The sequence below is a fragment of the Aotus nancymaae genome, unplaced genomic scaffold (genome assembly GCF_030222135.1).
Source record: "Aotus nancymaae isolate 86718 unplaced genomic scaffold, 86718_ANA_hifiasm-v0.15.2.pri h1tg000039l, whole genome shotgun sequence".
NCBI classification, from domain to species: Eukaryota; Metazoa; Chordata; class Mammalia; order Primates; family Aotidae; genus Aotus; species Aotus nancymaae.
In genome coordinates, this window is record NW_026988453.1 from 13,842,820 (window position 1) to 13,867,994 (window position 25,175).

At 45.3% G+C, this 25,175-nt stretch overlaps 1 protein-coding gene across 4 annotated transcripts in view; it reads right to left on the reverse strand.

Annotated features, from left to right (window-relative positions):
• Positions 1 to 25,175, reverse strand: part of KCNH1 (potassium voltage-gated channel subfamily H member 1) — a 377,979-nt gene that overhangs the window by 89,894 nt on the left and 262,910 nt on the right. For all 4 annotated transcript variants that reach the window (XM_064360341.1, XM_064360340.1, XM_064360343.1 and 1 more), the window contains one exon: positions 12,220 to 12,416. In XM_064360341.1, the coding sequence (XP_064216411.1) occupies positions 12,220 to 12,416 (197 nt within the window). The remainder of the gene's footprint in view (positions 1 to 12,219; positions 12,417 to 25,175) is intronic.

Genomic DNA, 25,175 nt, shown 5'->3' on the forward strand with positions numbered 1-25,175 from the left:
TATGCTGATGACATTATTCTATATCTAAAAAACCAGAAAGACCAAAAGTCTCCTAGACTTGATGACTCAAGGAAAGTCTCAGTATACAAAATCAACATACAAAAATCAGTAGCATTTCTATACACCAATAATATGCAAACTAAGAGCCAAATCAAGAATGCAATTTCATTTACAGTAGCCACACACACACAAATAAAATAGGAATACATCTAACCAAGCAGGTAAAAGACCGCTACAAGACGAGCTATTAAATACTACTGAAATAAATCACAGACGACACAAACAGAAAAGCATTCCGTGCTTATGTATTGGAGGAATCAATGTCATTAAAATGTGCATACTTCCCAAGGCAATATACAGATTCAACACTATTCCCATCACGTTACCAATGTCATTTTTCACAGAATTAGAAAAAACTGTTCTAAAATTCATGGGAACCAAAAAACAGTCCAAATAGCCAAGGCAATCCTACACAAAAAGAGTAAAGCTGGAGGCTTCACATTACCTCTCTTCCAAGTACAAGGTTACAGTAACCAAAACAGCATGGCACTAGTACAAAAGCAGATAAATACACCAAAGGAACAGAATAGAAACTCTGAAATGAAGCCACACCCCTAAAACTAACTGGTCTTTGACCAAGTCAACAATAATAAACAATAGAGAAAGAATACCATATTCAGTAAATGGTACTGGGCAAACTGGCTAACCATATGCAGAAGAATGAAACTGGACCCCTTCCTCTCACCGTATGCAAAAATTAACTCAATATGAATTAAAAATTTAAAAGTAAGACCTCAAACTTCTAAAAATCCTAGAAGAAAACCTAGAAAACGCCCTCCTAGACACTGACCTAGGCAAATAATTTATGCTAAGTCCTCAAAAGCAAACGCAACAAAAATTAAAATGACAACTGGGATCTAATTAAACTAACGAGCTTCTGCACAGCAAAAGAAACTATGAACAGGGTAAACCGGCAACCCACTGAATGGGAGAAAATATTTGCAAACTATGCATCTGATAAAGAACTAATACCCAAAACCTATGAGGAACTTAAATCAACAAGCAAAAACCATATAACTTCATTAAAAAGTGGGCAAAGGACATGAACAGATGCTTCTCAAAGGAAGACATCCAAGTGGCCAACAAACGTGAAAAAATGTTCAACATCACTAATCAAGAAATGCAACCCAGAACCACAACGAAATACCATCTCACACTAGTCAGTATTGTTATTGTTAAAAGTCACAAAATAATAGATGGTGAGGTTGTGGAGAAAAGAGAATGCTGACACTGTTGGTGGGAAGGCCAACAGTTCAGTCTCTGTGGAAAACAGCTCGGAGATTCTCAACGAACTAAAAACAGAATTACCATTTGACCCGGAAATCCCATTACTGGTTATAAACCCAAAGGAAAGTAGATTGTTCTACCAGAAAAGACACCTGCACTTACATGTTTATCATAGCAGTATTCACAATAGCAAAGACATGGAATCAACCCCGGTGCGCATCAACAGTAGATTGGATAAAGAAACCATGGGGCACGTCCACACCATGGAATACTACAGAGCCATTAAAAAGAACAAAGTCATGTCCTTTGCAGCAACATGGATGCAGCTGAAGGCCATCATCCTAAGTGAACTAACGTACAAGCAGAAAACTATATACCACATATTCTCACTTACAAGTGGTAGCTAAACACTGAGTCCACATGGACACAAAGATGAGAACAATAAATACTTGGGATTCCAAAATCAGGGATGGGGGTGCAGAAGAGCCCAAAACTGGGCAGGGGGTGAAGGTGAGGGGGTGGAAGGGCTGAAAAACTACCTACTACTGGGTGCTATGTTCACTAGTTGGATAACGGGATCTCCAGAAACCCACACCTCAGCATCATGTAACACACCCATGTAACAAAGTTTCACATGTACCCCCAGAATCTAAAATTTCATAAAACACAGAAACAGTAACAAAAAGAGTATGGGTTTGGTGATTGCCAGGCATGAGCTGCAATTTTTAACTTCAACCAGCTTCATGGATTGGGGCAAATTATTTAACCTCTCTTGGCCTCAGCACCTAACTGAGATACATACAAAGGCTTTAGCACATACTTGGCAGATGAAACAATAAATGGGGACGGTTATTATTATTTTATGCTGGCACCAGCGGTGCCTTCAGGGGCTGAGAGATCTCTACACTCAGGGCCTGGGGCAGAGGAAAAAAAGGGAAAAGAGGCTATGAAATATATAGGAAAAGTTTCAGAGGGACAAAGAAGAAAAGATGTCTCTGCAGATACTATCTTTTAGCCAAGGCTTTAAGAATATGCAGCAATAGGCCGGGCGCAGTGGCTCATGCCTGTAATCCCAGCACTTTGGGAGGCCGAGGCAGATGGATCACTTGAGGTCAGGAGTTTGAGACCAGCCTGGCCAAGATGGTGAAACACTGTCTCTACTAAAAATTAAAAAATTAGCCAGGTGTGGTGGCGGGCTCCTGTAATCCCAGGTAGCTACTCAGAGGCTGAGGCAGGAGAATTGCTTGAACCCAGGAGGCAGAGGTTGCGGTGAGCCGAGATCGCACCACTGCACTCCAGTCTGGGCAACAGAGTGAAACTCTGTCTAAAAAAAAAAAAAAAGGAAAAAAGAAAAAATAATATATAGCAATAATAATAAATGGAGGCACACGCCCAATATGAGTTGGCGCATTTATTTATTTATTTATTTTGGTTGGTTGGTTCACTGATTCATTCATTCAATATTGAACATTGACTTTGTACCAAGCTCTAAAAGAGCTGATCAACACAGAGGTGTGGCTGGGTGGGGTGGCTCACACCTGTAATCCCAGCACTTTGGGAGGCCGAGGCAGGCAGATCACCTGAGGTCAGGAGTTCGAGACCAGCCTGGCCAACATGGTGAAACCCCATCTCTACTAAAAATACAAAATTAGCCGGGCGTGGTGATGCATGCCTGTAATCCCAGCTACTCAGGAGGCTGAGGCGGGAGAATCATCTGAAACCGGGAGGCAAAGTTTGCAGTGAGCCAAGATCACGCAATTGCACTTCCGCCTGGGCAACAAGAGCAAAACTCCATCTCTTAAAAGAGAGAGAGAGAGAGAGAGAGAGAGAGAAGTGGATCAGGCAGACATGGCCCAGCCTTAGGGAGCTTTTAGACAGCAAGAAAGACGCAGTAAAGAGTTAACTGGAAGTATAATGAGAGCTACAAAGAGGTGATTGTTGCTAATTGAATTCAAAGACAAGGGGCTTCATCTAGACTAGAGAGATTAAAGAGAAGCTCTGTGGAGTCAGGGTCCCATTATGAATTCAAAATTTCACTCTAGAAATCTAAGGTAAGCACAGGCAGGGTACGACCACTAAGTGACGTTAGTAAGAAGTAAGTTGCCAACAAGAAAGTTTGCAGAGAGATAAACCGAAACGAGGTGGACTTCCGACATACAACGTACCAGATGTGGTCTGCATGGACATTTGGTCTGGGATCGATTCTGCATGTGAACTCACAATGCAGGCATTCAAAATCCCCTGGGAAGAGGGCAGAACTAACATTACCTTTTATCAATCTAACATTTCATAAGGTAGTTATTATCAGAGGAGAGATAGCCTGGGTTCAAATCCTGACTCTGCTTACCAAAAGCAAAGGCTAGAATAAAAACTCCATGACTGTCCAAATTTATAAGGACATGCTCAAAACCACAGAGAAAATTTTTAAGAGTAGAAGGAACACTTAAAGAGGAAGCCCAAGAAATGGCAGATGAGTTAGAAATGTGAAATTTGGCTGAACCGAAGAAAGATAAGAAAGCAACTTGGAAGGAGGGACTCTCAAGCCAGTTAGAAAACGTCTTTGACAGCCTTCTAATGTTAACACACACGAAATGAACTTTGGAAACAGGACTGACTGCTCACTAGAAAATGAGTGGGCCACGGGGCATTTGTAAGGGGGTGGGAAGGGAGCTGAGTTCAAGAAGTTGGGAAATTAGGGAGACCCTGCCAATAATCTCTGTTTGGGACTGTACTGAGGATCAGGTGATAGAGATTCCCACTGCTCAAGTATAGTTTGGCTTCCTGATGTTTCAGAGGCAAGCCCTGTTTGCTTCACAGGTCAGCGATCATTTGAGCCGGAAGAGATATTCAAGAGCATCTAGACCCTGCTTCTCTGTAAAACACTAGCTCTGATGGACGTTAACAGGTATTTCAAAACAGGTAACAGGTACTTACAGATATAATTCAAAATTTTAGGGACCACATGAATGAGAAATCTTGGGTTAAACATCTAAGACATCAAGAAGCCAACTTGCTCACGTGAGGGTGAACCTCTGATCTGGGATTCATTAGCACTACCCTTGTTATGCCTCAACTACATACCCTTAAGAACATAGGATTAAGGAGGCTACTCTCCTCCCAAAGACTGCATTCGCCTTATACTCTTCTAAACTAGGCCAGATCTTTTCTAACCTGCGGCAAACGTCGTATGTAACAGCACATCAAGTAACTGGATGAGAATTCAGATAAATTACGATTTCTTCCCCCTTCCTCTCTTCCACATCTGACTCTGCCATTCCCTCCACTCATCCTGTTACAGGAGGAATCAGAGCCATTCTTCACCAAACATCACTGATGAACCACCTGGTTCTCTGGTGCTACTTGAGGGGCTCAGGCTCGAATTTTGGAATTTTCTGTTCAGGAGATTTCTAGATGTTAAAATTCAGCCCATCACTCCTTTTTAAAAACCTTTAGCACCTGATGGGATCTGAGTCCCAGAAAAGCTAAGTAATATGTTTGATTTTATTGTCATCATTCTTACTATTATCATCTTCTTTATCACGATAGCAATACACACATTGAGAATTCGCTATGTCAAAGCATGCTTCTAAGGCCTCTATTTTTTTTTTTATTGCTTTTTAGGTTCTGGAGTACGTGTGAAGAACACGTAACATTGTTGCATAGGTACACACATGGCACTGTGATGTGCTGCCTTCCTCCTCATCACCTATATCTGGCATTTCTCCCCGTGTGCTCTCTCCCCGACTGCCCACACCTCACTGTCCCTCCCCTATTTTCCCCTGTACAGACATCAGTGTGTGATGCTCCCCTCCCTGTGTCCATGTGTTCTCATTGTTCAACACCCGCCTATGAGTGAGAACATGCGGTGTTTGATTTTCTGTTCTTGTGTCAGTTGGCTGAGAATGATGGTTTCCAGGTTCATCCATGTCCCTACAAAGGACACGAACTCATCATTTTTGATGGCTGCATAGTATTCCATGAATAAAGTAGGGCCTAGAGAGGTCAGGTAACTGGCCTGAGGTCACTAAATAGAGCCAGGATTTGAACTCAAATACTCTGACTGCAGGGTTCGCATTTTAAACCACCAATTCAGCACCTTCATATGATTATTCTACGAGCCGAACTATTACGGCTCTTACTCTCCCTTGCACTGCTGCCCCCACTGCTGTGAATAATGGAAAGGAAGTAGCACAGCTGTATTCCTACCACGAGCGAGGCAACGTGCCTGGCACTTTTTCACCCTTTCCCATCACCTACCATTTGGGGCAGGCAGTATAAATCCACAGAGGGCAACAAGTTATACTCGCTCAATGCCCACCCACCCTGAGCCCCACCCCAGCTAGCAGATGGCAGAGCCTGGATGTGAAGATCTAGCCTTAAAGCCCATATTAATTCCAGTGCGTTATTACTTCCTTAAAAATGGCCAGACATAGCCTGACTGACGAAGCATGAAGCATTTTTATTATCGTCTACCTCCAGGATCGTGATGGGGTTCTGCTCAATGTTTCTTGGGGCACTAGGGAATACCTGAGGACCCACAGAAGACCGCACAGGTCCCTAACATCACTCACTGATCCTGTCGGAGAAAAAAGGAATTGATTTTCATTTACAGTTTGTTGTTCCGAAAGAATCATGGTCACGTCACTCACCTCGTTCTCCCCCCGCCCCGGCGCCTAATTCCTACACCACGATTTTATTATCTTTTTGGCTTGACAGACTAATAGATGATTTTAATTTCACGGAAGCCTACATACGGAGGGATGACAAGGAAAATATGGGCTATGCAGAGATCATTTTTAAAACTTAGGCTATGCTGATTCAAGGGAGACGTGGATGACATTTTTAAGCACCTTGCTTTACGGTCTTTCCATCTTACCAGTCTTCCACAAGAATTTGTTCAGGGAGAAAATTTAAAAGCTTTCCAATGCCACATACAAGCAGTGTTTTCTTCAAGCATTCAATGCTTTAATCTTCTCCAGAATAAAATGCTCTTTGGTTAAGGTGGGCTAGAAATGTACATATGGGATTCAAGACAGTTCACTATGGCAACCTCAGTTTTAGAAAACAGGCAGTAGGAGGGCCCAGCTTTGAAAACATCAGTAACTATAGTCCCAGCTCCCTCCCAACTCACTAAGTTGGGGCTTTAATGAAACTGAAAAAAAAATCCATCCTGGAATAAGTTAATATAAGCAAACACTGCACAAAACGAACTCAATACACAACAACATTGGCTTTAAAAATAAAGCCCTACACACAGCAGGAGAACCGCCCTCCCAATTACCTACGTGCCAATTATCCCATGCACTGACTGCTGTTAATTACCTAATTGCTTGTCTGCAGTACATCATTTAATTGTGGTGCATTGCTTCCACTGTCCTAATGATCAGCAGAAGAACATAATTCCCTAGGACCTGGGGAGTGAAACCTTGTCTCAGGTTGGAAGGAAAGGAGAGCCCAAGTGAAACACTAGCTGAAGAAATAAGTCCGGTTACAAACCAAGGGCAAGAAAGTGTGAATTCAGAACCTCCGAGACTGCAGGTGGAAGTAGGCGATGGGCAGCGGGGAGCAGAAAGGGACAAATACGTATCGAGTGGTTCCCACAGGTACTGTGTCACTTCTTCTTTTTGTTTGATTTACTGTATGTAAATTTCTCAGTAAATCTAATTAGGGCATCCGTAAAAAAGAATGAGTTCATGTTCTTTGCAGGAACATGGATGAAGCTGGAAACCATCATCCTCAGCAAACTAGCGCAGGAACAGAAAACCAAACACCACATGTTCTCACTCATAAGTGGGAGTTGAACAATGAGAACACATGGACACAAGGAGGGGAGCATCACACACCAGGGCCTGTCAGGGGGGTAGCGGGCAAGGGGAGGGAGAGCATTTGGACAAAAATCTAATGCATGTGGGGCTTGAAACCTAGATGATGGGTTGATAGGTGCAGCAAACCACCATGGCACATGTGTACCTATGTAACAAACCTGCGTGTTCTGCACATGTATCCCAGAACTTAAAGTAAAATAAATAAGTAAGTAAATAAATAAAATGTAAAAAACCTAATTAGGAAGGACTTGTATTGGCCCCTTTTCACAGACAAGGAAACTGAGGCTGTGAATAGTTAAGTAACTTGCCCCAAGGCACACGGCTGGTCACAGTCAAATCGGTGTTCAAACACAGGTCCTTAGACTCAAAACAGTGCACTTTGTAGTTTGTTACTGACAGCATGGCCAGTTTAGCCCGTTGCCTAACCAAAGCGAAATGTGTCATGCCTCCCACACCCAGCACAACCAGCCACCTACTGCGCACCTGTCACTAGAAGGGGAACCTGTCACACTCCCAACCTGGGGCATTACTGTGGTTTCACCGTACACGTTTCTGAGTGTACTGGCGGTGGCAAAGGTCATTGAAGAAAGATACTCAGGAGACAACCCGAGCCACCCCTGAAAAGTTCACACACTAGAAGAACACAGAAGCCAAAGAATGCCAACATGGGGCCAGCTGAGCGCCACGGCTCACTGATGTATGCGGCACTGCTTAGCCAGAGGGGCACGCGCAGGTTTGGGATCTGCCACTTATTAACCAGGCAGCCTTGCAAAAGGGGTTTTCTTCCTCACAGCGTCCTAGTTTGTTCCATTAAGAAACGGGAATGATACAGTCATGTCATGAGGCTCTTCGAAGATGTGATAAGCTGACGTAATACACGTGCTGATACTGTGACGTAGCTTACACTAGATCCGGGGTTGGTAATAATTTACTATTTATAGTGTGCAAAGCTCTGATTACAGAGACAAGGTGACTCTGGGCCTGGAGGAAAGTGCACATAGACCCGGCACCCTAGAGACCCACGGGTTGATGGGGAAGGCTCTACTTCCCCTTCTTTTCACGAATAGCCGAAGCCACCTCCCTCAGGAGAAACAAAAACGCTGCGCTGTTCTCTTGTGCTTCCCTCTTGACTCCCTGGTAACTGACCTAAGGTCTCAAAATAGCCTGATTTTTCCCTCCAAGAATTGAGTTGGCCAAAACAGTGGGCAAATGCTGACCTCTTCACTGGCAGGGGCCAAAGGGGCGGCGAGGCCAGCAATGGACTCCACCTCCCAGAGTGACCGGTCCCTCCTCTGCTGCAGGAGGTGCAGAGAACCTTCGGATAACACCTGCCCCACACAACACTGTGCAGAGCGATAACCCCGCAGGAACAAGGGCAGAGCAACTGCCTTCTTTTTACTTTTCAAAAGGCACCGGATAATAAAGAATAGGGTATGAATCAAGCGGAGAGAACAAAATAACCACACACAACTGAACTGAGCACTCACTATGTGGTAGGCTTCATGTGGACGAGCTTTGCAAATATTATCCTATTTAATCCTTGCACCTATCCTACAAGTTAGAAATGTTCGTCATCCCCATTTTACAGATGAGGAAGCTTTTATAGCCTGTGCAGAACTACAGAAGCCATAAAAGGCAGAAGCAGGACCCAGACCAAACTCTCACCTGGCTCAGACCTCACAAGCAAGAAAAACCAAAGGTCAGGATTCTAGATTTACCTGCAGGTTCTGCCTCTGTCCTCCTTGCCTGTGCCTTCGTGTGGCTTTGGAGGAAGTGGAGGAAGGCAACAGTTTCTTCCTAAGTTGGGTTCCAAGAGCAACAGCCGAGAGCTGGGTGATGCTCACATCCTTGGATTTAGGGGAAAGGGGATGAGGCTAGAGTAGGACAGGAAGCTGTGATCAAGAAGGCTTTGGGCAACGGGTCACTTCCGGCTCCAATTCTTCCATTATAAACCCAGCTCTGTGGTCTTTCTATAAAACGTGAAATGAGTGTGTTAGGGAAGTAGGGAAGAGATTGAACAGTTACCAAGTTACCTTCCAGCTCACAGTCTTTGCTCCACATTGGAGAAGATCTACAAGATCAAGCAACTCCCCAGACGGATGTCAAAGACACTGTGTTGTCAAGAATCTTAGCAAATAAAACACTTAATTTTGCCGAGATAGAAACAGCTACAACAATACGCTTTGCTTTACCGGGGGGGGGGGAAGCTGCAAGAATAATTCATGCATGTAATGTTCTTGTCTCCCAAGCCCTTCGTAACTATGAATTAATTCTCAGAAGGACACAATGAGAGACTACAATGGAAGTACCAAAAGGACGAGCCTCTTTTATTTTTCCGAAAAAGAACGGCCACCTCTTTACACAAAGGCTTTCCCTAAAACTCCTTTGGATCCATACCAGACTCATACATAGTCACTTTGAGTTGGAAGGAAACGTGAAAGTTAGTTCAACTCTCCAACAGTTACCTAAGCCCCTTCTACGATGTTTCTGAGCATGGGTACCCAGGAGATGCCTGAATACTCTCAGAATAACAAACCTGATACGCTCGAAGCAGCCTATTTCATTCCTTGGGGAGCTCTGATTTTTTCAAAAGACTTTTTATACTGTGCCAAAATCTGTCTATAATTTTGGTTCTTCCTCTGCACCCCGTGGCTGTAAAAACTCCTCCACAACAGCTCTTCAAAAATGTAGCCCCCGAGTCTTCTCTTCTGCAGAGCTGCCAATCACTCTGTACTTCTAGAAACAATCTGACCCCTGAGATGTCACTGTCTTTGTTGTCACTCTTGGCTTTTTTTGAAGGCAGATTTACTTGAGCCACAATTATTCCAAGAAGATTATTCCTCCAAATAACTCAAACTGCACATTTTTTCAACCTATATTATCAGCAACACTGAAAGCTGATTATAATCAACTTGCTTTCATAGAAAGAAGGAATACAGCAAAAAATAGACTATAAGAGAATCCAGTCGGCTAAATGTATCACCAGCAAGCATCCTACGCTCCCAAGCAACAGATCAGCCAGGAAGAACACTGGATGCCCATTTCTCCACCACTGCCCACCCTCCACTAGAATTTAAATGGCCGGGTTTCAAACCATGGACTATAAAAATCATCTTGCCACAGTGTTACATTTTATGATGTGGAAGTTGAGGCCCAGAGATCCTATCTTTTTCTCCTTGCCATCCTCAAATACTAATTCTAGGCACCCCACACTTGGTTATGCACTGAGGATATCAAGGCACCAAGCCTTTGCCTTCACGGGTCTCTGTGCAGGGACTCACGAGACAGCTCAGGGGACTTAAAACAGGTGCAGGCATATCGCTGGGGTACCCCAGTGACAGGCATTGGAACCTCGCACAAAGGTCCTGGAAGACAAAAGACTGTTTCCTTTCTCCAGACATTGCTCAAACTGCCCTTCCCAGTAGATCATCTGCCCCTTCTGTTTGGCAAACTCATCCTTCAGACGCAACTTAGGTATCACCACTGACAATTAATCCTCGACTCCCTTCAGCTGTTCCCCTCCTCTGTGCTCCCGTAATACCTTGTTCAAATCACAATCGCTGTACTTAGTTCTATGCAATTATCTTTCTTGTGTTAATGTTTTCCATTAGACTTCAGGTTCCTGGAGACAGGAACTGAGTATCATTGGGTTTTATATGTCTGGTCTAGTTCAGTTGGCACGATCCTGGCTTTGATGAATGAAAAAAGAAACATTTCAGCGTTTTTTAGGGCCAACGGGTTCGTCACACACAGAAGAGAAAGAATTACAGGTTGAGAAAGCAGAAAGCAGCAGGCAGGGACACAGCACTGTGGAGGGGTGTGGTGTGCTTGGAGAACTGTGTGGAATTCTCACGGTGGCAGTTCAGGGTGGGACGCGTGGGCATGGGGAGAAGTGGGTGAGGTCAGGACTCGGGAATTAAGTTTGGGCCAGATGTGGACTACCACATACGCCATGCTGAAATGTACAGATGTTATCCTTTAGTCAGGTGGGGGAGTGACATGATCAGATTAATTTTTAAGGTTAGTCAAGCAGCCATAAGAAGGAAACACTCCATTGAGGGCAGACATGGGCAGGAAGGTGAATTTGGAGCCCACTGCATGATCCAGCCAGGGCATGAGGAAGGTCTTTTAATGAAGAGCTTTCTGTCCTGAGAATTCTGTGGGGCGCCTTGAGGATGGAGGCCAAGTACTGACTTAGATTTGAGAGCTTAGGTAGAACCAGCGGGATCTGATGAGTAACATGAGACCTCAAAGCGGGAGAAGCAGCATAAACGCTGACGCCAGGGTTCCTAACGCAGAGCCCCCAGTGTAAACAGGAGCCAGGAGATGAGGAACAGGCCGGGGGAAAGATAATGAGGTCGTTTTAGGAAAGATTCCTATGACAACCTTTCCATGTGATCTCTCCAGGTGCAGAGCCATCGTGTTATCGTTTTAACCAAAAGAGAGAGATGAAGTACAAGAAAATTCGTCCTGAAAACCCCAAGAGTACACCACCAATACTTTAATCCTCATGGAGACAGACAGAGCAGTTCTGATGATTTGAACGCAACAACTTCAGGTGAAAAATCTTCTGGTTCTTAAATCACCAGTCATTTCTCAACCAGTTTAGCTGGCAGTTGCATGCAAAATATTCTCTAGACAAACAAATTCCATGTCTCTCTTATTCTCTGGACCCACCTAAATCATTTTCATATCTGTTTAAAAATTACCATTACTAGCTGGCAGGCTAATGGCTTCATACCACTCAGCAAATCCCAGTCACCACAGAGAATTCAGTTTACATTAATTAAGTGGCTCCACAGAGCCATTTTGCTGACTAGCAACCTCACATTGTACTCATCTTTTCAAAATGCTAGGTCTAGATATTGATGGGAAAAAAGCCACCTCCCTGCCCCCTCCACACACAGGAATAAATCCCTTCTGCACCAAAACAGATCTGTCTTCTAATGTAGCAACATCCTCTGTCTCTTCCATTTTATAGCGAAAACCTCTTTAGAACCAATTACTCTACTTAAATAAACAGCAAAGGGACTTTTCTGGCCCCAGTGATTATCCAAAGTGCACAGGGGCTGTTCGTTGCAGAAAGTAACTGAAACTGTCAGCTCACCCTCTTTCTCAAGTTGTAGGTCAGAATCAGGTTCCGGGAGAAGGAGTGGGAGAAGGCTGTGTAGAATTCCAGCACTTTCTGCAGGGCATCCCGCTTGATCACATGCAGATCACAGTAGGTCAAGGCCCTAACGTTGGCACAGGACTGGGCGAGGGTGGCTTCCTTCCAGAACACATCTCCAAACACGTCTCCTTTTCCTAAGGAGAGAAGGTTGTCATGAGAAGAGTGTTGGCCAGGAGAGGTCCGGCCATCCAGCTGGCTTCCCTCTATTCCCCAGAACTGCTGTCCGTTCAGTATTCTGCAGATCGGGCTCAGAAAAAGCAAACGCTATTTTAGTGTGAACTTTCACAACATGCAGTTTAAGAAATGGTAAAGTATCAGTTAACACATGCCAAAGTTTAATCACTTTGAGATCATTAATGTCACCTCCTCAAAGGGTTATCTTGATTATCCTACCCAAAACAGGACACACCCCCGCATTATTCTGTATCACACCTGCTTTCCCCCGTAACGCTAATCATAATCTTTCATTATGTTCCTTGTTTACTGGTTTATTGCACGTCTCTCAGCTCGGTAGCTCATGTGTCTCACTCATCCACATAACACAGTACCTGCACGTGGTGGGAGCTCAATCGATATTTACAGGCAGAAGGAAAGGACAGAGGTAGACTGTGGGTCTACAACAGTGTGACCGAGAGGTGAATATTGAAGCGAGGGTGTGGACTCTTCATCAGAAAGCTAATGAGCAGGAGAGGTCCCCTCTGTCTGGAATGATCTACGTGGAAGAAGTCAGACACGCGTAGAGTTCTTCCCTTGCCACGGTGCGTCCCTGCCCTAGGGTTTACGTGTGTGTGGTGCCTCTTTCTCATCCTCTCTCCCATACCTCCTTCCAGAGTATGCTTCTTACCCTTGCCACATGTCCTCCTGGTGGTATAAAAATATAGGCCCTATATAAATGGCATCTCTTGGACCCTCTACCCCTAGCATTCCACAAGAATTCATTTAATAAGTCAACAGAATAATGCTATGGACTGAATATGTGTGTCCCTACCCCTTAATTCATACGTTGAAATCCTAACCCCCAATGCCCTGATACCAGGAAGTGAAGCCTTCGGGAGATAATTAAGTCATGGGGGTGGAGCCTCTCATAAATGGGATTAATGTCTTTATAAAAGGGACCCAAAGAGCTCTTTTGTGCTCTTTCTACCAGGTGAGGCTACACTGAAAAGTACGTAGTCTGCAAACCGTAAGGGGACGCTCGCCAGAACCTGACAGTGCTGGCCTGGTCTCAGACTTCCAGCTTCCGGAACTGTGAAAACTAAATTTCTGTTGTTTTTAAGTTACCCAGTATACGGCATTTTGTTACAGAGGCCCAAATTAAATACTAATCCCATATAGCCATATTCTGGGTCAAAGCTTTATCAATAGTCTCTAACCGTTTGTTTTTCACACCTAGGGATATTCCTCCTACCTTTGCCAGCAAGCAGTATTTTAACATACGTCTAATGGAAAGCCTAATGCATTCCTGGCGTAGCCTCTGCTTATAAATAGCTTAAAATGTTGTTTATCTCGCCTTTAAATTTTCAGCATGATAAACACAAATTTGAATCCCCAGGGAGCCAACCAGGAGTGTGCAGGAGGAAGGAAAAAATGCTACAAAGGGTGAAAAGCAACGTCTTCAAGGGAGGGTCAGCCTGCGCATCGAGGTCGGCTAAGCGCCACAGCTGAACTCAAAGGGCCTGTAGCTCAGTGTGCTTAGCAGGGCAGCCGTTTTCCCGATTAAAGGTAAGGAGGTAATGATACTTCCAAGTTCATGGACAGAACTTGACTTTACCTCAAACGTCAAAAAGTGTCCACTCTAAGTATGTAACATACCTGTGGGCACAGCCTTCTCTCAGCACCTCCGAAATGTGAGCTGAGAAACATTTATACTAGACACACTACTTCCCAGTTCTCTGTGTGTTTGTGGTTCTGATTTACCGAGATGGTTTTGCTGAGTCAGTGTGATAGGATACGTGCTTGGGGTAGCTTCCAGGTAAATATGTCTTTAGGACTGTGCTAGTTAGATTCCCTTACCAAGTTCTTTTTTTCAATCATCCGTAACATGGATGGCTCGCTCAGGGCTGGGGTCAGTACAGGGGAACGTTTCTTTCTGCAGGCTTTCACGGAAATAGGCTCATGTACTGTGTACTCCCTCGCACTGAGTTCTAACCAACAAGGCTGGCCAATCCATTTGTATGTATTATATGTATTAAGCATCCTATAACCTCCCTACACTGCCCACAGTTGCTCATGCACCCTTCATATTTCTGTCATCTTGTTCCTCTAGAGAATGTCCTTCCTCCGGAACATTATGGTAGGTAGTTAAAAACTGGGCCCCACGATTTTTTTTTTTTTTTTTTAACCAGGAACACGTGCACTTTCTTGAACACCATTGTAGAAAAGTGTGTGAGGATAAAGCTTGGGGGAAGGATGAGGAATGGAAGGTGGAGTATGTGGGAAACAGGTCACGGGCAGAGCCCCTGGCCCGGATGATTCCTCTTGATCTATCCACAGACTTGCAAGATCAATACTGGGATGACGATCAGCAGAATGGTCATGATGATGCCCCCAATCCCCCATTCCTTTCCCCACAGTACGCACACGCAGCAACTCACATCAGGAGGTGAAGTCTAATTCCCTCCCCTTGAATCTGGGCTGGCCTCGGTCACTGGCCTCGACCAACAGAATGTGGAAAAAGCGATGTTCTGGGATTTTGAGGCAAGGTCGTAAGAAGCCTTACAGTTTCTGCCTGGCTCTCTTAGAACACTCATTCGTGGGACTCTCCCTCTTGGAACCCAGTCAACAACAAGAAGTACAAGCCACACAAGGGGTCACATATGTGCTGTGGCCCACAGCCCGGCTGAGCTCTCAGCTGACAGTCTCAACTGCTAGTCATGTCAAGAAGCCATCTTAGTCATCCTGCTCACTCCAGCCTGCAGATGGCTACAGCCCTAGTCAATGCCCGACTGCAACCACGTGTGGGAAGTGCGAGTGAGAACAAACCAGCTGAGCCAAACAACCCACAGAAGGGAAGAGACAGTAAGTTTCTTAAGCCACTAAATTTAGGGGCGGTTTGCTACACAGCAAGAGATAGCCGGAATACACAGAATCATGGCGCTTGAGACCAGCCTGGGCATCAAACCGAGACCTTGCCTCTGCAAAAAATAAAAAATAGCTGGGCATGGTGGCATGCATATGTAGTTCCAACTACTCAGGAGGCTGAGACGGGAGGATCACCTGAACCCAGGAATCCAGGAGTTTGAGACTGCAATGAGCTATAATCGGGCCACTGCACTCCAGCCTGGGCTACAGAGTGAGTCCATGTTTCCAAAAAAAAAAAAACAAACCCACCTGCTAAGTTATATAACATTCCAGCAGGACATCACAAATCATCTGCACTGTGAGCTGGCATCCCCCTTTCCTTCCCTGAAAGAGTGATACGAGAAATCAAGGAGTGGCTCTAAGAGTGGCCAACTTTCCTCTGGAAGCATTTTGAGTATCTGTGAGAAAGTGCAGAATGTGTAAAACCTGCGGTCTCCCATTGGGATGAAGTGTGGTGTCACTGAGCCAGAACTGCTGAGAGTGGAGGCTGGTTGAAAACCTTGCCTGATTCACATTAAGATTACTTCTTCTAAACAAGACCCAATATGTGAGTGTTAACTCTCAAATGAATTTGGGAGTTTTTCTAATTATAAAGAAACCATTAGGTAAAATCACACCACTGCATGTCATTATAAATGTATCTGTACAAATTCAGTTTATCAGCAACTCTTCAGGTCACACCCATTGCATAAAACAAGGAGCGACCGTGAACACATCGTGAAATAAATCAGTGCATCTGTAGAAATGACAACATTCCCCTTGCGAAACGTTTTCCAATCAAAGGTTTTGACAGAAACAATAAATGCAGGGTAGATCCTGCTATGAAAAGTGTTTCACGGTAAGATAATCGTGATTAATCTGTAGGGTCTGAGTGTCTCAGTGTCGTCATAACTTGAGCTGATTTTCACCCCAAATTGAAAATCATATAATTTTACTTCCTGCCAAGCAGTACTTTTGGTATAAATTATGTTAGTGAGATTTAAGAATGTAAGATCAGAGGACCTGTCAGATTCAAAACAAACTCAGGACTATTCTGGCAAATGAGACATGTTTTTATGACACACGTAACTCGGGAGAACTGTCAGGGGGAAGGAAACGGAACATTTGGCAAGCTGCTCGTAGTTATACACATTGCTGGAAATAATGACTTCCCCGGTCAGGGTTGCAAACCAGAAGCCCAGACAAGCACTACACCCACATTTGTTTCTCGTTTGCTAGTGTGTGAAATGATCATTTGCTCAGGAACAAAAGGTACCCTGATGCACTCAGCAATCAAACTACTGGAGGCAATCGGCCTATTGATTTCTTTATTACACTGAGGCTCTGGGTGCACAATGTTAAAACCTAATGTTCCAAGTCTCTAAAATACTAACATTCTAGGAGGACTTTCTGGGCTGGGGGAAAAAAAGGAAGGCAAGGCAGCCTAATTAAAACTCCAGGCAAACATCTCAGTAATAATTAATCCTCCCCCTCCTCCTCCTCCTCCTTCCGATTACATGCAGCTGTCTTTACTGAGCCTCCACTTCTGCAGTGGACACAGACAGCCCTGTGGGGTACAGACGCAGGCCTGAAGAACATTCACAAAGCACAGGTGGGAAGCAGGACACAGGGCTGAGGTGGCACAGGGACAGGCAGGGGCACAGCACAGAAGGAAACCGAGTCCCTGCAGGCAGTTTGGTTTAGCGAGGGGCAGAGGCTGAACAGCCGACCACGTGAGGAGGCTAAAGCGGGGTGGGTGGGGTGCAGTGGGATTACCAGGGTGAATTCGAGAGATGCTGGAACTCTGGGACCCCGAAACGATCAACAGCCTTCCTGAGGTTAAAGAGTTGCAGGGAAGCGATTCTGATGTGAACCCGACAACGAAGTCTGAAACCCTCCAGAGAAGGCGCTGTTTATTCAAAGACAGGCTCTGAGTGCGTTGACAGGCCTGGGAGACCAAAGCAAAAATGAAATTTCTGGCTGCTTCTCTTCACTATTCCCCACTATATGCTCTTTTAAGGACCACCTCACAGCGTTACAATGTACTACCCAAAACATAATTCTAATGTTAGACTCACTGTCTGCTGTTGAGATATTTCTAGACCGAAACCAACTAAAAAAAAATCATTCAGTCATTCACGCAACCTTTGCCAGGCACTGTTCTAGGGGCTGAGGTGGAACAGTGGGACAGCAGATGCCGTGAGAGAAAGATGCAGGTGATCATAATGTCTCAAGAGCTAAAACGAGGGAGAGCGCAGGAGGGGTATCCAGCCCAAGAACGAGGGATAAGGGAAGCCTTCCGAGATGTGATGTCTGAGCTGCGAGCTGAAGGATGAGTCCAAGTTAACCAGCATAAAGCTGCAGCATAGAGATGATTCCAGGCAGAGGGATCAGCATGAGCAAAGGCCTTGAGGCACAAGGATCTGGCTCTTCAGCAATCACCCCTTATTCTGAATTACCCGTTCCTTCATTCACCTGTAGAAATGAGTGCTGTACTTTGTGATCCTTGGAGGAAGGTGCCCGGTGTCCTCGTGTGGCAGCAAACTCACCTCAGCACCTTCCACACTCTGTACACGGACAGCGAGAAGCACCCACCTACTGACTGAGTAGCTGCTGAAAGGCTGAGATCCACGACTCTGTCGGGGGCTTCTCTGGGAGGCTGAGAGAGGTGCCAGAAACACCGAGCACAGTGAGGGCTGCCCTCCTCCCCCTGCCCCACTGCCTTTATTCCTCTGCCTTAGGGTATCAGGAAGTCCTTTGCCCTCCTGCCATTTCAGGACAAGAGGAGCTTTTCACTCACTTCATCGGGATGATGAAATGCAGCTGCAGAGGCCTGGCACAGCTGAGAGAGGTTCTGAGGAAGGGGCATCCTCTGCTTATGAGACAGATAAAGGGAGCTGGATTAATCTTTGCAGGGAAGCCCCAAGCAGAATGTGCGCACAGGCAGTGAACTACATAGCTCAGGAGGACGACAGGCACTCAGTTCTCAGGCCACCTGGATCATACCACATATGTGAAACCCAGGCCCTCTCTTCAGTTCTTAAAAGCCATGACTAAGACAAAAAGAGAATATGCCCAAATCTGCTCCTTCCCAGTACCGCCCTCAACACATTTTCCAAGAACTTGATCATTCACCCTTTCATTAAGAGTTTGGGGGCCAGACAAGCTGCCTGCAAGCCCACGTTCACCCCATCGAGGGCTCCTGCTGGCCCCTGCTGGACCTCTTCTGCTACTCTACTCTCTGCCCTCCAGTCACACTGGGAGTCTTGCAGTCCCTCTAAGTTTGGTTCCTCTCTTATATCAGGGCTTTCCCAGCACTGTCCCAGACACTCCATCATGCTCCTTGGCCTGGATGACTCGCGCTCATCCTTCAACATATGCCCACCCCTCCTCTCTGACCCCTTGAGCAGAGTTAGCTCCCCATTATGTGTGTCCTCTTCACTCTGTTTCCCCCGGCAACACCCGTCATACCCAGAACTGCTGCACACCCAGCACTGTCTCTGGCACATGGCAGGCGGTCAACGGTTGTTGAATGTATACATAAAGGAACAGCACTGGGCATCTTACTGAATCTCTCCCAGCTTCAGGTTACTCAGCTACAAAATGTGGATAATCATACCAGCCTGCTATGATCTGAATATTTGTGTCCTCCCCACTCAAGTTCATATGCTACAACCCTAACTCTCAATACAGTGGTATTTGGAGGTGAGATCTTTAGGTGGTAATTAGGTCATGAAGGTGGAACCTTTATGATTAAGATTAGTACCCTGGTTCATTGGAACCACCTGGGCACAGTGGTTCATACCTGTAATCCCAGCACTTTGGGAGGCTGAGGTGGGCAGGTCATTTGTGGTCAGGAGTTTGAGACCAGCCTGGCCAACATGGTGAAACCTCATCTCTACTAAAAATGCAAAAATTATCAAGGTGTGGTGGTGAGCACCTGTAATCCCAGCTACTCAGGAGGCTGAGGCAGGAGAATCATTTGAACCCAGGAGGTGGAGGCTGCAGTGAGCCGAGATCATGCCACTGCACTCCAGCCTGGGCAATAAGAGTGAAACTCCGTCTCACAAAAAAAAAAAGATCAGTGCCCATATAAAAGAAAGCTGAGAGTTCCCTCCCATACGAGGACACGGTGAGAAGGCACCATTTATGAACCAGAAAGTGAGCCCTCACAGGACACCAAATCTTCTGGCACCTTCTTGGACTTCCCTCATCCAGTACTGTGAGGAGTATTTCTGCTTTTTATAAGCCACCCAATCTATGGTGTTTTGTGACAGCAGCTGGGATAGACTAAGATGCCAGCTCACTGAGCTGTTGTGAGGTTTACATAAAAGAATGTCAACAGGTAACTTAGCACCATGCTTAGAACACAGTAGGTGTTCAGTAAATAGTAGTGACCATAATAGAAGAATCTTCCCAACAATGCTGTGAGCAAATTCCACAGGGATTATCAGCCTCATTTTGAAGAGAGAAAAGTGAGGTCTGAAGAGGTTAAATGACTGCCTTGTGGTCTCCATGCTGGCAACGGGAACACAAGTCTCCCAGGGTGTTATCCTCCGCATCCTCTCCTTCAATCAACATTCGGTGACACCTGCCTCGGGTGGGCATCATGCCAGGTGATGGAAAGAAGGACAAACTGGGGACAAAATTTTGACCTCAAGGAGCGATGGCCTAGGTAGGTTTCCAGCTGTCCCCCCAGATCAGTTCTCTCCTCTTAGGGTGATGGAACCCATGACTTTTAGCTAGGCACAATGACAATAGAGTAAATTGCACGTAGGTGTGGCCATCTGTTCAAGTTCCAGCTGAGGGGAGATGTGTAAAAGAGATATGTGCAATTTCAGATCATTTCCTTAAAGAGAAAGACCGTGTTTGCCTTTCCCTTTGTTTCTTCCCCTTCCTCTTGGCAGGAATGAGTATGTAAGCTTGGACCAGGAGGCCATCCATTCAGGGTGAGGCATCACACCAGGAGGCGGTTAGGTGCCTGATACCGTGAGGTTGCCACAACAGCCCTCTTACGCCTGGACTGCTACATAAGCGAAGAAGCTTCCATCTTCTCTAAGCTTCCTTTCTTTTGGGTTTTTGTTGAGCAGCTGAACCTGCAGCCGAGCCGATTGAGGAGTCCATAGTCCAGTGGGGCAGTACAGTGTGTAGACCTCTGTGATAGAGGTAAATACACAGGTGCTTTTTTCACCTGGACTGAGAAAAAGTGTGGGCTTCCATATGTCTGATGGACTGAGCAGTAAAATGATGACGAAGACTCTGGCAGCACATTCGGAGCAAAAGCTCCAGGAACTCGAGCTGAAACCTTGGTCGTATCACTCACTTTCCAGCCCAGCCCCGACTCTGGACCAGACAGCAAGGATTGCTGAGGACTTGCCGTATCCCAGGCTCAGGCACCAACCAGGAACCCTGCACCCAGCACTCATTCTGGGCCTCACCCTCAAGGTGCTGAAGTCCAGCCTTTCAAGCAGATGATGAACACTTAATAACTCTCCCACATGCATTTAGGCTGTTTCCCTTGGATTGCCCGAGATCATGGGGAAGAGCAGGTAAACACAGTTTTGACACCTTATAAATGCTGCCGTCTCTTATCTGTAGTGAAGGTACAAAGCTCTTCTTTTTATTCTTACTGCAAAAATAAATGTTGCTGGCAGTATGTGGCCTTGTTTATCCGCTACAGTTTACAGATATTAGAACACACATTAAAGACAGACGGACACAGTGGAAATCTCATCAACTTGCTTTCGCATCTGAGGAGTGAAAATACACCAGCTGGAATAAAGCCTTGGCCCTGACATCTTATTTGGTTGTGTTTGGGTGTCGAGTGCTTAACACCTTTTTTGGATTTCTCACGCCACCCAAGAGAGCGAGCCCTGGAGGTGCCGAGGGGGCCTTGGCTGCACGGACAGGCCTGTATTTCACTCTACTTCTTGAAAGGGCATCTATGCCATGAAAAGTTCTGTCTCATTCTAGGTTTTGTGGGAGATTTCAGACATGTTCAAGAAACATTTGTGGGTTTTTTACTTTGTTTTGTTTTGTTGGTGAAAGGAATGCAGTGGTTAGACTCTTCTGCAAACCATCTCTATATGGAGATGTGACACCTGGCGGGTATCAGCCACGAATCTGCTCAACGAAACACGTGCAAGAAGCCGTAAGATGAAACGCCAGGTTCCACGAAAGCTGCGCCTGACTCTCTCTCCCAGGCAGCAAGTAGACTGGATGTTTCAAAGGTGGGGTTATGTCTTAGCACCTCTCTCCACACAGCTCAACCCAGTTCAACAACCTGGCCTTGCCTCTTATGAATCAGGCAGAATTCCAGTGATTCAGAGGGATAAAACAGAAGGTATGAGATCATCCCTATCTTCAAAGAGATGATGCTTACGACGTAAGGAGACAAACTTACATATGAGTGTAACACTGAGGTATAAGACAACAGTGACGAAATGTAATACCGAGACACGGGAGCGGCAGGGCTACGTAAGACCGAGGTTGCATAGAGAAGATGAGAATGGTGAGGCCAGAGAACTTAGATATATGTGAAATAAACAGACAATTTTTCCAAAAAGCAGGGAAAAAAGTTGGATGGTTGCGAATGTTGACAGCTGGTTGAGCTAGGTTCACTTTCCTTTATCAACTCAACTTCTCGGGAGTCTTATTTATACTATCCTTGCATTCTTACTCTTAAGGAGAAGTATTTTGTCCCCATCCCTGCTGTGTCTGTCCATGCTAAGGAGGCTCCAGCTGCATCATGTTCTGAACCTTCACCTGACTGGTAAGTTTGGGAGGAGAACATGCTCACGCATAGGCCAGCCCCCTGCTCTCCTCTCGGGGACCAACTGCCTGTAGGAAGCATGTTCTCCCTGTCCTTCTGTGCTGTAAGATTTATGGAGCAGACCCACATAGGCAGAGGCTCGTGCTGGTCACCATCCTGAGGTGGGTCTGATTCCGGGTCTCCATATTAGGAAGATTCTTGGATGTGAATATAAAGCGTATTCTCTAATATTAGGTCTCCGGAAAATAAAAGGCGATGCCTTGACCTGTCCCCGTCGTACTTATTTTCTCTATTGGTTCAGAACTCTTGGGGGAGTCTATGCAAGTTACTAAGCACCCAGGAACCCAATATCCATCCGTCTTCATTTCTCAGGCTACTTTAATCCCGCTGCTCACCCCCGTACTCCACTGATGCTGCTCTCACCATAGTCAGTAATAACCCCTTTGCTGAGAAGTGTAAAAGACACTCTGTAGTTCTCAACGAATCATACTTCTTTGATTCTTGCATACACTTATGTTGTTCAGCATTTTTTAGCTCTGAAATTGGAATATGCCAGTTTAACTGGCAGCATTGTTTCTTAATGGGCCATAAAATATCAGCGTGTCTTACAATCCATGACATTGTCGACTTCATGAACAACTATTTCATTACAGATAGTTCTGTGATACTTGAAAATGACCATTTGGCGCACACCCCACGCCCCCAAACACACGCTTGACTCCCGTCACACCCCTCTCTCCCGGTCTCTTTCTCTGCTGGAAATCATCGCGGGCTCCTGTAAGTGGGTGTTCCTCGGGGCTGTGCTCTAGACGTCGTTGCTTCTTTCCCTCCCTTCTTCCCTTGGGTGTTCTCAGCCCCTCCTCTGGCTTCTATCGCCACCCAGTGCGTGATGTTCCATAGATGTTCGCCTCAAGCTTTGATCTTTCCTCTGAGTCCACAGCCTCCCACTGGCTACTTCCACTCAGCTCAAACCCACAGATCTAAACATGGAACTGGTCCTCCTTCCTGGGAAACCTGCCCATCCTCCAATGTTGCCCATCCCAACGAAGTCATCCAAGCCATTCCAGGCTTTTCCCTCTTGCTCATCTCCATATCCAAAATAGATGCCCAAGATCTGATAATTTTATACATTAAAAATGTCTCTTGAATCTATTTTTCCTCATTCCCACAGTTATTTAAAGTCAGGTTAGGCTACTGTCGCCTCTCAGCATCTTCCCTGCCTTTTATCTTGGCCTTTTCTACTCCATTCTCCACACAGCTGCCAAGATGATTTTTCTTTTTTTTCTTTTTTTTTTTTGAGATGGAGTTTTGCTCTTGTTACCCAGGCTGGAGTGCAATGGCGCGATCTCGGCTCACCGCAACCTCCGCCTCCTGGGTTCAGGCAATTCTCCTGCCTCAGCCTCCCGAGTAGCTGGGACTACAGGCACGCGCCACTATGCCCAGCTAATTTTTGTATTTTTTAGTAGAGACGGGGTTTCACCTTGTTGACCAGGATGGTCTCGATCTCTTGACCTTGTGATCCACCCACCTTGGCCTCCCAAAGTGCTGGGATTACAGGCGTGAGCCACTGCGCCCGGCCCCAAGATGATTTTTCTAAGCACAAATGAGATTCTGTCATTCTTCTGGTTTAATATCCTCACTGGCTCTCCATTACCTTCAGTCCAAATTCCTTAACAAGTCTCAAGGCCTTGCTCACCTATTCTACTCTCTTGAGACCGCTATGTTCCAGGTATATTGAACTTTTTTTTTTTCCAGATGTGTCTTCAAAACCTTTCTAGATGCTTCTCCCTATTCCTGGAATGCTCACTCTCTAATCTCCCTTTGCAACCCCCCACTGCCACGGCTGTCTCTGAGGGGATCCAGCTCAGACATCAGCTCTCTCAGGAAGCCGTCCTTGACTTCTCAGAGCTGGGCTGTCGTATAAACTCCCACAGCATCCTGTTCTTTCTCCTATTACAACTCTTGGCTCTGTGTTATAAAATGCATATTTACTTGTCTATTTCCTAGCTGAGAAGGTTGGCTTTATGAGGGGTGTGTCTATTTGGCCCGCTGTTGTACCTCCCACCTCTGGTGCTGTACCTGCCATGCTTACAAAATGCAAAAATCAAGACATCAATGAAAGCACGGGTTTGAGCGGAACAATGTCAGGTAGTCCTTAGAATGTCTTAGGCTGGGTGACTTTGAGGAGAAGTTGGGTCCCCAGTCCAAGCGCATGAACCTGGGTATCCTTAGGCAGCTACATTGTCAGCCTGAATCAAGAAGAAGGAATCTGCTGACCTGCTCAGAAACGCTCCTGTAATTCACTGTAATTCACTGTAATTTGGCTTAATGCTAAGCTGAAAATTTACAGATTAATTTAAAAAGAATGAAAGATAATGCATGTTATAAATTACTCTGTGACATAAATGCTGTCCCTAAAAGTATTAAAACTTTGCCCAAATATGGGTCATCAGCCTTCCTTGGCTGGCTTCCTCCACAGGAAGGCTGATGACCCCTCATGCTGAGCATGAGGAAACCAGACTGGCCTCTCTGTCTGAATGGAGGCTCAGCCGTAAATGGTGAAGTTAAAGCAATGGTTTGGAAACTTCATGACAATTCTCCTTCTGTTCTTCATTACTGCAGTTAGATAAAATGAAAGTAGCCAAATCTTCCCACCAAGCAAACAGAACACAAATCTTCCACTGAAAACAGGTGATAATTTTCCAAGATGGCTAGTGAATGAGAGCTTCATTTTTTCCCCTTCTGATCATTTATAAAAGAATATAAGTGTGTTACAGGAAATAACTGAAACATGTTGAAACATAGACAATAAAAATTACAAATAAGTCTACCGTCCAGAAAACTTACATTCTGGTATACTTTCCGTCTTTCTTTTACTCATATATGCATTTTGATCTAGTTAAGGTTACTATATATATATAGCTACATATTCTGCTTTTATCTCACTTAAAATTACACTGGAAACATTCTGCATGCCTATAAAACTTCTTCATATCATTATCGTAACAACTGCCTTAATTTTCCATAATTTATGATTCAACCAATCCCTCTGTCTGCGCAT